Source organism: Squalius cephalus (genome assembly GCF_949319135.1).
Source record: "Squalius cephalus genome assembly, chromosome: 10".
Taxonomy (NCBI): Eukaryota; Metazoa; Chordata; class Actinopteri; order Cypriniformes; family Leuciscidae; genus Squalius; species Squalius cephalus.
In genome coordinates this window covers 42,384,663-42,400,465 of record NC_137131.1, presented here as the reverse complement: position 1 = coordinate 42,400,465, position 15,803 = coordinate 42,384,663, and the positions used below count along the sequence as shown (strand labels likewise).

The 15,803-nt window shown below is 39.8% G+C and overlaps 1 protein-coding gene and 1 long non-coding RNA gene across 2 annotated transcripts; both read right to left on the bottom strand.

Annotated features, from left to right (window-relative positions):
• Nucleotides 1–109: 109 nt before the first annotated feature.
• Nucleotides 110–2,955, bottom strand: pxmp4 (peroxisomal membrane protein 4). The gene is made up of 4 exons (XM_079882967.1): nucleotides 2,778–2,955; nucleotides 2,433–2,495; nucleotides 1,705–1,903; nucleotides 110–722 (listed from the first exon to the last, which is right to left on the bottom strand). Exons 1-4 carry the CDS (start codon nucleotides 2,888–2,890, stop codon nucleotides 462–464), a joined length of 636 nt encoding a protein of 211 aa, XP_079739093.1. The 5' UTR covers nucleotides 2,891–2,955; the 3' UTR covers nucleotides 110–461.
• Nucleotides 2,956–15,406: 12,451 nt separating this feature from the next.
• On the bottom strand, nucleotides 15,407–15,797 carry LOC307165385. The gene is made up of 2 exons (XR_013822465.1): nucleotides 15,741–15,797; nucleotides 15,407–15,450 (listed from the first exon to the last, which is right to left on the bottom strand). It is a non-coding gene; the product is annotated as an uncharacterized lncRNA (long non-coding RNA).
• Nucleotides 15,798–15,803: the final 6 nt, after the last annotated feature.

Here is a 15,803-nt window from a genome sequence, read left to right as displayed (position 1 = left end):
AGCTCAAAAGTAAAATGTGAGGAGTCTGTGAACGTATAACAGTAATGAGAATATGGGGGGAAACTGTCATAATGGGGATGGTCCTAAAAACAAATTTAATTTTTCTTACACAAAACTTCTTTCGAGTGAAATGTGGCCTGAACATTTTTTTTTTTGAGAAATTCATAAACATGTTCTTTTTCTGTCTTTACATGAGGGTTTATCACAGTTATCATGAAGTGCAAGTACATCTGAGTGTAAAAAGTGGAGCGAATATAATCTTAAGAGTCTAGACGATGTGCAAAGTAGTCATTTAGTTCAACATCTAACCATGTAAGGTAGAACAGTCAAGCATCTGCAATATGTGCCACAAATAATGTATAGTAATTAAACCCTTCAATCAAACGAAACACAAACTCTAAAGTGGTCTGTTATTTTGTCTAGGTTCTAACGCTGGAGCCTAGGTCTGTCCCTGCAGTACCTCAGTTGGTTTTGGGTTTGTTATAGATGAGAAAGTCTGAGATGTCGTGCCATGTGTTGCTGTCGTGGTAGAGGTAGTTCATGGAGGACTGCAGGGAAGGCTGAAGTGTGTGTGGGTGATACTCAAACAACCAGAGCACGACGCCCCACACCAGCGTGGCAAACAGGGGGAACGGGTCTTTCTTCGGCTGCGGGATGAAGCCCTTTTCCACTGCTAGACGAGACAAGGCGAAGAGAATCCGGGACAGCAGGTACATGTTTATCTGAGCAAAACAACAGAAACCAAATAAGAGATGTTATATAGATAGAGTGCCCACAGCTTGTGAAGTCACACCCAAAATGTGTGAACGTCTTAGACACAGAATATCAAAGCAAGTGTCATTTTCTAATCCTATAAAGCCTACTGTATCATATTTGTCACTATATATTTAAGGCCTCCAAATGATTAACATGATCAAAACTTCAATCAAATACACAATCAAGTACAATCCTTCTGTCGTCTGATTGATAGTTTCGACTTTTTTTAGCAAGTTTAAAGCCTTTTAGTGTAATTGTACAAACGTTCACTTCCAGCTTATGTTTCTCGTGTCTTTTTGCTATGAAAGCTTTAGTGATTTCTATAAAGTAAATGCAAGAATAACTTTGATATTGTTAGTAATACTTACTGGACTGAAGGGACTCAGGTTTACTTGATTATCCAAACAATTTTATTTAGAAAATTCATGTTCAAATGTGAGTCTCAAATGTGATCCATCAGGCTTTTGAGGAAGGTTTATTTGTTCATCTCTCAATCATCAATCTCAATCATTGTATTGCATTGCATTATATGTTTTAAAACGGCAGAGCTTTGATCATAAAACCAAGCATTTGAATATATATACTGTGATATTCAGTACCTGTCAAATGTTTGGAAACATTATTTTTTTTTATGTTTTTGAATGAGAAGTCTCTTCTGCTCACCAAGACTGCATTTATTAGATCAGAAATACAGGAATATTGTGAAATATTATAAAAAATTTAAATATCTGTATTCTATGTGAATATGTTGTAAAATGTAATTTATTCCTGTGATCAAATCTGAATTTTCAGCATCATTACTCCAGTCTTCAGTGTCACATGATCCTTCAGAAATCACTCTAATATGATGATTTGATGCTCAAGAAACATTTATGATTTGACTTTTCAACTGAAATAAGGTCGTTAGGTATCAATGATAGCTCAGATAATGAACTGAGCTCCACTGACCTGGCTGTTGATGTTGTTGTTTTCTCCAAACACCAGCCAGCCTCCGAGACACGCGGCGAGAAAGGAGTGAGACTGCAGGTGTTTGCCCTGGAAGTGCTGCTGAAGAGCCTGAAGGCCTTTATATGTGAACACAAAGCAGGCTAGATTCCTGGAGTGAGTGAACGTGGCCTGAGCGATCGCCCGAAACTTCTCTCTCAGACTGTTGATGAGCAGAGATATCATACTTTCATATTTATTATATGTTGTTTGTAGTAAGTCAGGATGCTTGTCAGTTTATTCGTCACTTCACAGCGTCATCAAAGGATTTTAGGGCGCTCAAAGGATCTGCCTCATGTTGTTGAAGTTTTGGTTATTTAAGAAATTCATTATGAATAATAATAAAGACAGATACCCTGTTGAAATATGTGAGATGTGTGGTTTATATAAACTGCAAAGGTAAAGTATAAATTAAAATAATTATGACTGATGTGAAGGGGGAGGAGAATTTACATGCGTCATGTTTAGTCGATAAAACACTGTTTTCCTCGCTCATGACTCCTCATGAAGCTCCTCACTCCTCAATCCACATCTTCTCACGGTGCAATTAGAAAATTGAGATGTCCTTCAAGATGGCTGAGCTCGATCGGTTTCCGGGTCATAGGATGGAGGACGGAGGAGCGAGGAGACGAGGAGGGATATCGAGAAGCAACCATGGAGTTGGTAATCTGAAAGGTCAAAGTTCACCTCACCTGCCACTTCTGAAGAGAAACGTCATCACTAGGGCATGAGGAGCACGAATTTTAGCCCCATATCTGGAAAAACAATGAAAATAATTAATAACATGTATTTAAATACATGTTTACATTGTCTTATGTCTAAACCCAGCAATATGAATACCTATTAGTGCAATTTTAAGTATAAAATGTAATATAAGGCGAAAAAGAAACATATCTATATCTTTTTCCATACGCAAGATGAAATATAATCAAAAGTGCTGCATGTCCAAAATGTAAACAAGGTTAGAATCACAAATATGTACATATGCATGCATTTTATTCACAAACATGCATAAAAATGCCGTTGAAAACACTCACACAGCTCCATTCCTGAAGCCTTTGAGGACAGCCAGAGCAGATTTATATTTGTGCTGCTGCAGGAGATTGTTGACAGTGTATAATAAAGTTTTAAAGAGATCTGAGGCTGCCATGACTCTTCTTTAACACGGACACCTCGCGCTGTAACACACGCGTGCAGCGTTTCACACGGAAACAGTCCTGCTGTTAACGGTTCCGCTTACAGTGCCCGGAACAACAGCGATATGTCAAATATACTACATTTTCATTAAAAAAAAAAAATCATCCAGGTAGAATTTTACGGTCTTAATAAGTTCTACCTTAATTTAGAAGTGTTTAATGAGGATTTTATATTCGAGTAGGATCTGCAAATGTCATTACTTACGGTCAGCATGAGAGGGCGCTACTGTACGGTTTATGTTTGTCTAGATATTTTTTAGTCTATGGTCTAGAAGTCAGTCACACCTGTCATTCAGATGTAATTCACTTGTAATAATAATAATAATTAATTCACTTTTACCTGTAAAATCAACTTTTTGTCAACAATCAAATCAAAGTCAACTTTAGGCCTCTATCTATCTATCTATCTATCTATCTATCTATCTATCTATCTATCTATCTATCTATCTATCTATCTATCTATCTATCTATCTATCTATCTATCTAGGCGCTACTGTACAGTTAATGTTCTCGTTGTAGAGAGAGAGAGAGAGAGAGAGAGAGAGAGAGAGAGAGAGTGTGTGTGTGTGTGTGTGTGTGTGTGTGTGTGTGTGTGTGTGTGTGTGTGTGTGTGTGTGTTGAGAGTCAGTAGAGAGCGTGTGTGTGTGTGTGTGTGTGTGTGTGTGTGTGTGTGTGTGTGTGTGAGTGTGTGTGTGTTGAGAGGCTACTGCAATGTTTCCCTCTGACTTTATGAAAAGCATGTTGTTACTCACCCAGTTTTGCAGAAACATGGATAACATTAGTAATCCCCAGACAGCAGCTAATGCTTTTTAATCTTAACTCATAACAGAGCAAACAGAGATTGTGTATCATATTTAATGAGAGAAGTGAAACGCTTATGAACACACAACTGAAGCGTGCGAGGGATTACTCTGCTTAAAATACAAATCAATAATAATGAGCACATTTCCAAAATGTACGTTAAGCTACAGAATAAGCTTTTGTCACATCTGCCAATGGCAGGCAAATATAATAATGTAAATATTATAATATCCATTTGTAATATGCATTTTATTAAGCCAAGTGGTTTTCAACTTTTTTTAAGTTTTAAATATGGCTGACTGTATGTTCTGCAGGGAAATACAGTGTCCCTGTTGAAGCCAGCACACACACACACAGTCTCCCACACAGAGGTCAGTATGCAGCAGACAGAACACCAGTAACATAACCTGCTTTACAACAGTTATGCTTTATATTGGCCTATTTTTATTTAACGAGTTTGTTTGCCCATAAAATCTTTCAGATATTAGGTTAAACTTATTTGGCTTGCTGTCCACTGAAGAGGGGCTCGATGAAGCAGCTTCAACTCGAGCTCTGATATACCCCCAGTGGCTAAATGTAGGATATGATAATTGAAGGGCAAGGTACCGGAGATGAAGGTGGAGTTTGGGGAGGTGGAGGGATACTGGAACAGCTTGATGCTAGAGAGAGGTAAGCGGCTGCTTATATACTCAGGCTGTTGATTGAAAGATTAGATGGGCTCACTCCTCCCTAACTTGCGTTTAGGAACTTCATTTATTAGGGTGGAGGAAATTGTTGAACATTGGTTACCTTGAGTGTGCTCTTATTATGACTGTTGTCTAAGGGGTGTGAACCTAAGGGGTGTGGTTCATTCATTGTGGCTGTTCAGGTGTTGCAACTTAATAAATGACTGCATGCCCCTGTGTGTGTGTGCACGCCAGTCAAACGAAACCCGATGGCTATGTGAGTTTATTCCTCCGTCATGTTTTAGCCGGCTTTCTACCCTTTATGTTACGATGGCAGCTTCAACAGGTTATGGGCCCAGAAAGGAGTTTGGAAGCCGGTGGAACCGTTCATGCTTTGACGGGGATGAGAAAAATTATGAACTGTGGGAAACTAAGTTTCTAGCGCACCTGCGTCTGCTCAGTTTGAAGAGCACCATACTGAGCGAACCACCTGATGATGACGGTGTAGAAGAAGACGCAGAGAAAAATGAGGATGCGTATGCAGAACTGATTCAGCTGTTGGATGATAAAAGTCTTTCCCTCGTGATGAGAGATGCAGCGGATGATGGAAGAAAGGCGCTGAAGATTCTGAGAGAACACTATGCTGGTAAGGGGAAACCACGAGTGATCAGCTTATACACAGAGCTTACGTCTCTCCAGAAAGCTGTCAATGAGAGCGTCACAGATTATGTCATTCGCGCAGAGACCGCTATTACAGCGTTGAGAAATGCGGAAGAGACTTTAAGTGATGGCTTGTTGATCGCAATGGTTCTGAAGGGCCTACCAGATTCTTTTAAGCCATTTTCCATTCATATAACTCAAAGTGATGAAACGATAACTTTCACGGAGTTTAAAACAAAGCTGAGAAGCTATGAGAGCACAGAAAAGTTTAGTGCTGTTTGCTCAGAGGACGACAGCGTGATGAAAGCAAGAGACGGGTGGAACATGAAACTGACCTGTTTTAACTGCGGACAGAAGGGACATAAGGCTGTGGAGTGCACTTCTGCTACGAGCGAGCATAGAGAACAGCGACAGTGGTGTCATCTTTGCAAGAGTTCCACGCACAAGGATGTGAATTGCAGACGGAGAAAGCGGGACAACGCGAAGCGGGTGATGGACGAGGAGGACCACACCTTTGCTTTTAAGGTGGGCCAAGTGGATGCCGTCCTGGTCAGCGGAGTGAAGGAAAAAGGCCTCATGATTGATACAGGAGCCACGTCGCATATCATTCGGGACATCACACAGTTCAAAGACTTTGACGAAAGTTTTGAGCCACACAAGCTCATCCTAGAGCTGGCTGATGGAGAGAGGACCAGCGGTATCGCCTTGAGGAACGTACGTATTGGTACGTCCCATCTTTTCCACAGGACATCTTCTCAGTCAAGGCAGTGACGTCACAGGGAGCGACGGTCATTTTCAAAGAAGGTCAGAACAGACTTGTTCATAAGAACGGTGTAACATTTGACATCCAGGTGTATGATAGACTGTTCTATTTAAGCACTGTTACAGACGATGTTGATCAATGTCATGGATGTTATGATATACACACATGGCATGAAATTCTTGGTCACTGTAATTATGAGGATGTGTTGAAGCTGGAAAATGTTACAAAGGGGATGAAAATCAAAGGTAGAACTGAACTGTCTAATTTGAAATGTGAAGTGTGTACACAGGGTAAATTTGTTCAGAGCAGGAACAGGGAGGCAGATGAAAAAGCAAAAGTTCCTCTTGGACTTGTGCACACAGATTTAGCTGGACCTATGGAGCCAATAGCAAAAGATGGTTTCAGATATATCTTGGCATTTACTGATGACTATTCAGGTGCAATATTTACATATTTTTTGAGAGCAAAGAGTGATACAGTCAAAGGAACAGAGAAGTTCATTGCTGATGTTTCACCTTATGGTAAAATTAAATGTATGAGATCTGATAATGGCACCGAGTTTACATCCAGGGAATTTCAGTCCCTGCTCAGTAAAAATGCAATTAGACACGAAACCTCAGCTCCCTATTCACCCCATCAGAATGGGACAGCTGAGAGGAGCTGGAGAACTTTACTTGATATGGCGTGGTGTATGTTAATCGAGAGTAACTTACCAAAAATGTTATGGACGTATGCAATCCAGACTGCAGCTGTTATTCGCAACAGATGTTTTAACAGACGTATAGGACAGACCCCATACTATATGTTGACTGGAAAGAAGCCTGATCTTTCAAGAATGAAAATATTTGGGTCAAAGTGTTATGCATACAAACAGAACAAGAAAAAGTTAGACTCTCGATGTGAAAAAGGGATTTTCGTCGGTTATGACAAGAATAGCCCTGCATATCTAGTTTTTTATCCAGACTCAGGAAAAGTGAATAAAAGTAGGTTGGTGGAGTTTATCACAAAGAGTGGGACAGAATGCCACACTCAGACAGATCAGTCAATGTGTGAAGATGAAGTGCGTAGGGAGAGTGCTGAAACTCACCTATCAAAACCTGAGATAATAGAAATAATAAATTCCCAGGACATAAAGTCTGGAACGTGTGACCCAAGCCCCAATACAGGTGAAAGAGAAAGTGTTGAGAGCAGACGTTATCCACAGAGAGAGAAGAGACCCCCACAATATTTGAGAGATTATGAGTGTAGAGTGAAATGTGATGATGACCATGCACTAACCAGTATTGATTATTGTTATAGAGTTGCATGTGGTGTACCCCATACTCTAAAGGAGGCTATAAGTTCACCAGAGTCAGAATTGTGGAGTAAAGCTATGCAGGAGGAGATGAACTCTCTTAAAGAGAATGATACGTTTACCCTTACAACACTACCTGAAGGTAAAAATATAGTGGGAGGCAGGTGGGTCTACACAGTGAAGGAAAACCCAGTTGGAACAACATACAAAGCTCGGTATGTGGCGAAAGGGTATAGTCAAGTTGCAGGCATTGATTATAAAGAAACTTTTTCTCCAACTGCTGACATGACATCAATACGTAGTTTAATGCAAATTGCAGCTCAATATGGTTTAGAACTGCATCAAATGGATGTAAAGACCGCATATTTGCATGCCCCTATTGATACTGAATTATATATGGAACAGCCGGAAGGATTTGAGGTTAAGTCAGAAACAAGTGAGAGGCTTGTCTGTAGACTTAACAAATCGTTATATGGTTTGAAACAATCAGGGCGGAATTGGAATAAAATGCTAGATGATTTTCTGATTCAAAATGATTTTGTTCAAAATCCTGCTGACCATTGTGTTTACAGTAAACAAACTGGAAGTGAGAAAATCATATTGATAGTTTGGGTTGATGATCTTCTTATTGCAGCAAGCGATAGTCAGATACTCAAAAATGTGAAAAGAATGTTGGAGGAAAGATTTAAAATGAAAGATCTTGGTAAACTTACACATTTTCTGGGTATTGATTTTGCACAAGGAGATGGTGAAATAAAAATGAACCAGAAAAGGTTCATTATTAAGATCTTGGAGAAGTTTGATATGATTAATTGTAAACCAAGGTCAACTCCATGTGAAAACAAAATGCAATTTGATAATGAAGGAGAATGTGTTGATCCAAAGTTGTATCGAGAAGTGGTTGGTAGCTTGATCTATTTAATGACCTGTACTAGACCGGATCTAGGTTTCATTGTCAGTAAGCTGTCACAACACTTTTCTGAACCAAAGAACCAACACTGGGTAGCTGCTAAGCATGTATTGCGATATTTAAAGGGAACTGTGAATAAGGAATTGTGTTATAGGAGAAATGATGTAAATCTTAATCTCTTTGCATTTAGTGATGCTGATTGGGCAGCAGACCAAAATGACAGAAGAAGTACCACTGGTTACTGTTTTAGTTTGTCTACCACTGGTCCTGTTATTTCTTGGAGGTCTAAGAAACAATCCACAGTTGCTCTTTCTACATGTGAAGCTGAGTACTGTATATGGCCTTGGCAGCTACTGTACAGGAAAGCCTATATCTTGTCCAGTTACTAAATAGAATGGACAATGAATGTATGTACACACCAGTGACAATTTATGAGGACAATCAAGGGGCAATTGCTTTGTCTAAAAACCCTATATGCCGACAAAGGTGTAAACATGTTGATATTAAGTATCATTTTGTTCGATCTGCACTTGAAGATGGAAAGATAACTATTGAGTATTGTCCTACAGCATCCATGGTTGCAGATATTTTGACCAAACCTGTAACCAAAGTCATGCTTGATAAGTTTGTGTGTTTTATTTTTGGTGTGATGTAAATGTACATGATAACTGTATGTTATTCAGCCTAAGAGCAAGTGGGGGTGTTGAACATTGGTTACCTTGAGTGTGCTCTTATTATGACTGTTGTCTAAGGGGTGTGAACCTAAGGGGTGTGGTTCATTCATTGTGGCTGTTCAGGTGTTGCAACTTAATAAATGACTGCATGCCCCTGTGTGTGTGTGCACGCCAGTCAAACGAAACCCGATGGCTATGTGAGTTTATTCCTCCGTCATGTTTTAGCCGGCTTTCTACCCTTTATGTTACGATGGCAGCTTCAACATGGAGACACTCCGTCTGTGTGTTCTGAGACAGTTGCTGATGTGAATGCACTGGGCTTTTTATTATGGCAAACATTTGAATGTGTGGCATAAAAAAGGGACTGGCCCTTACACATCTCTTTTATTGTAGGATTTTTTTTTTACAACCTGCCCCAGAAACTGAGGCCTCTACCTCAATGGGCTTCAGAAGAAATGTGTAAGGATTTAAAACCCTTGACATAAATTACAGTCAGTCCTGTGTTTGTAGGAAGTCAATGAACTTTTTGTGATTTGATGAGCCTCCAGAAAACTTGTAATGATCATGTTTGTGGTGGAATTATGTTTCAGGTGGAAACAGACTCAGTCAGGGCCCTTACAAAAGGAGCCTCGAACTAGACTGCATACTAAAGGAGTCTTGAACTAGACTGCACACTAAAGGAGACTCGAACTAGACTGCACACTAAAGGAGCCTCGAACTAGACTGCACACTAAAGGAGCCTCGAACTAGACTGCACACTAAAGGAGACTCGAACTAGACTGCACACTAAAGGAGACTCGAACTAGACTGCACACTAAAGGAGCCTCGAACTAGACTGCACACTAAAGGAGACTCGAACTAGACTGCACACTAAAGGAGCCTCGAACTAGACTGCACACTAAAGGAGTCTCGAACTAGACTGCACACTAAAGGAGCCTCGAACTAGACTGCACACTAAAGGAGCCTCGAACTAGACTGCACACTAAAGGAGTCTCGAACTAGACTGCACACTAAAGGAGCCTCGAACTAGACTGCACACTAAAGGAGCCTCGAACTAGACTGCACACTAAAGGAGCCTCGAACTAGACTGCACACTAAAGGAGTCTCGAACTAGACTGCACACTAATGGAGTCTTGAACTAGACTGCACACTAAAGGAGCCTCGAACTAGACTGCACACTAAAGGAGCCTCGAACTAGACTGCACACTAAAGGAGTCTCGAACTAGACTGCACACTAAAGGAGCCTCGAACTAGACTGCACACTAAAGGAGCCTCGAACTAGACTGCACACTAAAGGAGCCTCGAACTAGACTGCACACTAAAGGAGACTCGAACTAGACTGCACACTAAAGGAGACTCGAACTAGACTGCACACTAAAGGAGACTCGAACTAGACTGCACACTAAAGGAGTCTCGAACTAGACTGCACACTAAAGGAGACTCGAACTAGACTGCACACTAAAGGAGCCTCGAACTAGACTGCACACTAAAGGAGTCTCGAACTAGACTGCACACTAAAGGAGTCTTGAACTAGACTGCACACTAAAGGAGCCTCGAACTAGACTGCACACTAAAGGAGTCTCGAACTAGACTGCACACTAAAGGAGCCTCGAACTAGACTGCACACTAAAGGAGCCTCGAACTAGACTGCACACTAAAGGAGTCTTGAACTAGACTGCACACTAAAGGAGACTTGAACTAGACTGCACACTAAAGGAGTCTCGAACTAGACTGCACACTAAAGGAGACTTGAACTAGACTGCACACTAAAGGAGCCTCGAACTAGACTGCACACTAAAGGAGTCTCGAACTAGACTGCACACTAAAGGAGCCTCGAACTAGACTGCACACTAAAGGAGCCTCGAACTAGACTGCACACTAAAGGAGCCTCGAACTAGACTGCACACTAAAGGAGACTCGAACTAGACTGCACACTAAAGGAGACTTGAACTAGACTGCACACTAAAGGAGTCTTGAACTAGACTGCACACTAAAGGAGACTCGAACTAGACTGCACACTAAAGGAGTCTTGAACTAGACTGCACACTAAAGGAGACTTGAACTAGACTGCACACTAAAGGAGTCTTGAACTAGACTGCACACTAAAGGAGACTTGAACTAGACTGCACACTAAAGGAGTCTCGAACTAGACTGCACACTAAAGGAGACTTGAACTAGACTGCACACTAAAGGAGACTTGAACTAGACTGCACACTAAAGGAGACTTGAACTAGACTGCACACTAAAGGAGACTTGAACTAGACTGCACACTAAAGGAGCAGGACTGTGAGCTGAGGAGGCTCCAAAAATTGGAGATCAAACAGCTGGATAAAACTGATCTCAGTATGTGAACTTATTTAACCAAGTAACACTTTAGTATGAATATTTATTAATGCAACTTTCTCTTGCTCTCTTTCTCCCTCCCATCACACAAAACCAATAAAACAGTTTGAGACCTGTCTGCAGTTTCAATGTGCTTTTATTAAGTGTAATATTGTATGGTGATTGCATCTACGTCTGCACCAGCTGGGTGGTCAAGTGTGATCGGGTCAGTTTCATCGGGGAGAAGCTGGTTTTGTGGTGTTTCTCGCTCCTTTCTACTGGTGGCTATATTGTGCAGAATGGCACATGCAGTCACTATCTGTGATGCCCGCTCTGGTGACTCTTAAGGGCCGAACACAGTTGAAACGTGCCTTTAGGATGCCAAAGGTCATCTCTATCTTCACTCTGGTTTTACTGAGGGCCACACTGAAGCGGTGCTGTGGCCCTGTCTGAGGGTCATGATAGGGGGTTATTGTAGGTTTTTCTATCTCAGTTCAAATTAACAGTGTTTTGTACTGTACCAAATTTAACTTGCTTTCCTCAAAGCGCTGACACAACACAGACTCACGGAAAACTTGTGAGACAAGCACTGGAGCCAGGCCATTTGGCATACAAACTTGATCATATGTTCATGACCACAAGTCGTCTGCAGATGAAATGTTTAGTAGATCATTGTTATATCTGTTAATGTTACTATTAATTTAAAGATTCATCTCACAGAAAATAATCATCTCACATATTCACATCATCTCTACCTGAACATTAAGGCTGTGATAGGACTTCCTATTAACATAATCTGCCTCATGTTCCCCTAGAGCAGTGGAGATTGGAGCAATAGACTGCATACATGTTGCAATGACTCTAGGGAATCCTATCATAAAATTAACAGAATAATAATAAAAAAGATTTAAAATAATTCTTAACATGTATTATATTGTATAGTACATTTGTGAAATTTGCTTTTTGAAAAAAACAAAAAAAAATTGTGATCATTTGCGTTAGGCTACAGTAAGGGCATGAATTCGACGTGTTAAATTCTTTATGTGCGGCTCAAGAAGTTCGCAAAGATAAGACATTCCTTCCGCGGAAAATCTGTATCTTTTTAACATGCTTAAGACTTTTGCACAGTACTGTATATGTAAGACTGGAAAAACTGGAAGAACTGGAAGGGAGAGCTACTCTCTGAGATAACAAAGGAAATTAACATTTGATCTCACCCTTGTGCACTCAAGACGAAAGACTCAAAACAAGACTCAAAATTTCTTCCCCTCATCCCACACTCATGCTATATTTGCTATCATGTGCAAATATTTGCTATCCTGCTATCAGTAGGGTGAGTTTTTGGTGATCCCTTAGGATCACCAAAAACTCACCCAAGAATCGAAATGGTTAAATGTGAATAATTATCACAGAGTATTATACATGTTTGGTATAATTTAAAATGTCACAGTGCGACTGGTACAAATGTCTCATTTCCAAAAATTGTATCGATTATCTTTGAATTGATTTTGAAATTGGCATGATACATTTACCTGACATAATAAATTGTTACATTTGATTATTCTAACTGACTTTGACATTATTTTCATTAAAGAGTTAAAAGGAATAGTCAAACATTCGCTCACATTTAATGATGCAGATATCATTAAAACCTTTTCATTTATGGAGTCAGATGAAATAACGAGAAAATACATATGAGAAAATGTATTGTATTTAATCAAAAATACTTTGCTACGAGAAAAGACAGTAACACGCTAAGACCTTCGAGCGCGAGTTTACATATATTTCTTAGATTTATAAATATAATTTTATTTGTTAACTTTTTTTTATTTAAAGCAACAAAAAATGTTTTGGGCTAATAATAATGTTTATTTTCTCACTGTCACCTATGCTTATTAGATGCTTATGCTTATTATGCTTGTGCATGTGTTATGAAGAGTAGGCTAGCTAGGAACTCACCGTGCCTTAAAGCTAGGGTAGGTAATCCTGTTCAGAAACACTTTTTTTTATACTGGGTGAAATGGTCCTTCCATCCTGAGAGTAGTCAATACATTATGTGTTCAGAAAAAGGAATGAAAACAATCAGACCTCTGTAGCAGCTGCAGGACAGTAAAAACTCTGACCAATCACTGCCACTCGGTCCGAGTGTAAAGAACCAATCAGATGCCTTCAGAGCCAGGAGGAGTGTCTTAGCAGTGTCAATCAAGTTCGCGTACGCGCTGATCGCCCCTCTCTTGCACAGCGCGTACCGTCATTCAAAATCAAGATTGCCGGTGTGCCGAGCAGCTGTGCTAATGGCGGACAAACAACCAAAACTACCAATTTCTCGTGTGGAACCTGCTCATACAACAAACACAGGTAAACGGGAAAAGACCGATGACGATAAACAAGCCCGTCAGAGCCCATTGACTCAGTGTTAAAACTCTAGCCGCATAACATACAGATAAAATGTCACGCACTGTGCAAAGCAACAATTGAAACCTGCTAATTCACTGGCTTGTCATGTTGCTAAAATAATGTACTAGCAAACCTTATTTAGCATTACATATCGCTAGAATAATTATTTACATAGCCTACTGCAACGTTAGTTACCGTTATATTCAGGGGCGGTTCTAGAGGCGGGGCCACAGGGGCCCTGGCCCCTGCTGAAATCTGATTGGCCCCTGATTGGCCCCCGTTCCTAGGGGTAGGGGGAAAATCGATTCTTAGATGCATTGCGATGCGGACGAGGACGATTCTGAATCGATTCACAAATGTCAAAAATCGATTTTCTAAAATATATATATATATATATATATTTTTCCCTAATAACGTAATATTGACGGAAAGCAAAAGGCGGAACTCTAAAGCGGACGTGCAGTGCGCGGACAGTCTGTGGCGTGCACATAACAGAGTCGCGCGGCGCACATAACAGACGCATGATGGCTGAGCGCCAAATTCGAACAGCACCCTCTTCGTTAAAAGCTAACGTATGGAAAATTGGCAATTTCATTGCGACCTATTTAGTATTTTTTGTATGAGAGCTGCTTTCTGTATTGTTTAGTTTTCACATCAATATGCTGTAAACCGGTCTGTTATACGTACGTTATACTGCCCTGCAATATGTGCAATGCCAGTCACAAAAAGTTACATTTTGACTGATCTCTGCAGATGTTCATTCACTTTTTTGTATAAGCTGTTTTTGATTGTGGTATACAGCAAACATTTCAAGTCATAACTCTTTATTATTTAGTTGTGAATAAGAGCGGCTTTGTATGTTACTAATTATTCAGAATATGCGTAAGTCCACAAGCATTATATTTGTATGAGAGCTGCTGGTACATAATTCTATATTTTTGAACGAAAACTGTTTGTGAATTTGCTACAGCAAAATGTTTTTTGTCTGAAGGATTATATTGCTCATTGGAAATAACAGGAGGATGTTGGTTAGAAGTTTATTATTAAATGCTAGAGATTCAGAATATGCTGAAGTTTGTATTAATTTACAACAAGTACGCTGCTAGTACAGGCACACATTTATTTTCCTGTTGGTTCTTGGCAATGTTGGGACATATGCTGGCAAATGTAACCTTACAGTTGACCTGCCAAATCACTTCCATTTGTTTTATTAATAAAATTAATATAGGAAGTATTGGAAGTAAGTTCGTTATGGGTCATCATAAATACTTTGCTTTAAAAGTACCAAGTAGTAAAAAACAACAACAACAACAACAAAAAAAAAAAAACGTTAATAATCGATAATCGTTACCCTCTGAATCGTAATCGAATCGAATCGTGAGGTGCCTAGAGATTCCCACCCATCAATCGTTGACAAGAAGAGCAACCGGAGAATTATTCACAACAATTACAGCTGCAATTCCACCCCCACACAATTAACAATAATTTACTGTTTATAAGCGACGACATGATTATGAAACTTAAAAGGTGGAATTCAGAAAGAAGTGCATTGTGTCCTTTATGCACAGTATAAATTAAAAAAAAAATAAAAATCATTAAGAACTTTACTGGCTCATCATTTTTTATTAGAGCGTTTGAAAAAGGAATGACTGCCGAAATGTATTTGCACCGTACTGAATAAATTATTTTGTGTGCTTGAATGTACCCTGTATTTGGCCCCTGAATGTAACATGTGGCCCCTTAATGGCCCCTGTTATAGAAAAATCCTAGAACCGCCACTGGTTATATTATCTTACTAGCTATTTATAACTCATAGAAAGAGTGCAACGTTATAAAGTTACATTACATGTATTGCATAATACGTAATGATTTGAGGACCAAGTTTGTAGTCAAAGTATGGGCAGGCCAGTCAATGTAAAGCATTTCGTCCCTACCAGTGAATGTGCCATAACTGTTTATCCGTCGTCATCGGTGACCCTGCATGTTTACTAGCCTGCGCGTTCACGGCAGGCTCCGCTGTGGGGGGAACTTTACATAACAAAATACATGTTTAACAGCTAGTAGGCCTAACGTTATATGTTATGAATCTTACACGAAATTCATCTTCATCACAGTGCAACTAATGGAAATGGAAAAACGTGTATCAATGCAACCTGTTTTTAGCTCTGCCTTATAGTTATAACTAGCTCGTTAGCGAATCAAAAAATATATATTTTAAACTTTACCAATATCGATATGATAGCTTGATAGTGAGTAGGCTACTAAAATACATCTTATTTGTTTATATTCATAATGATAAAGTTAGATTTTTTTATTACATGTGATTCTGACATGATGCTACATGCACTGCGCTCCTTCCTCTCCGCTTGTCTCAGGTAAAT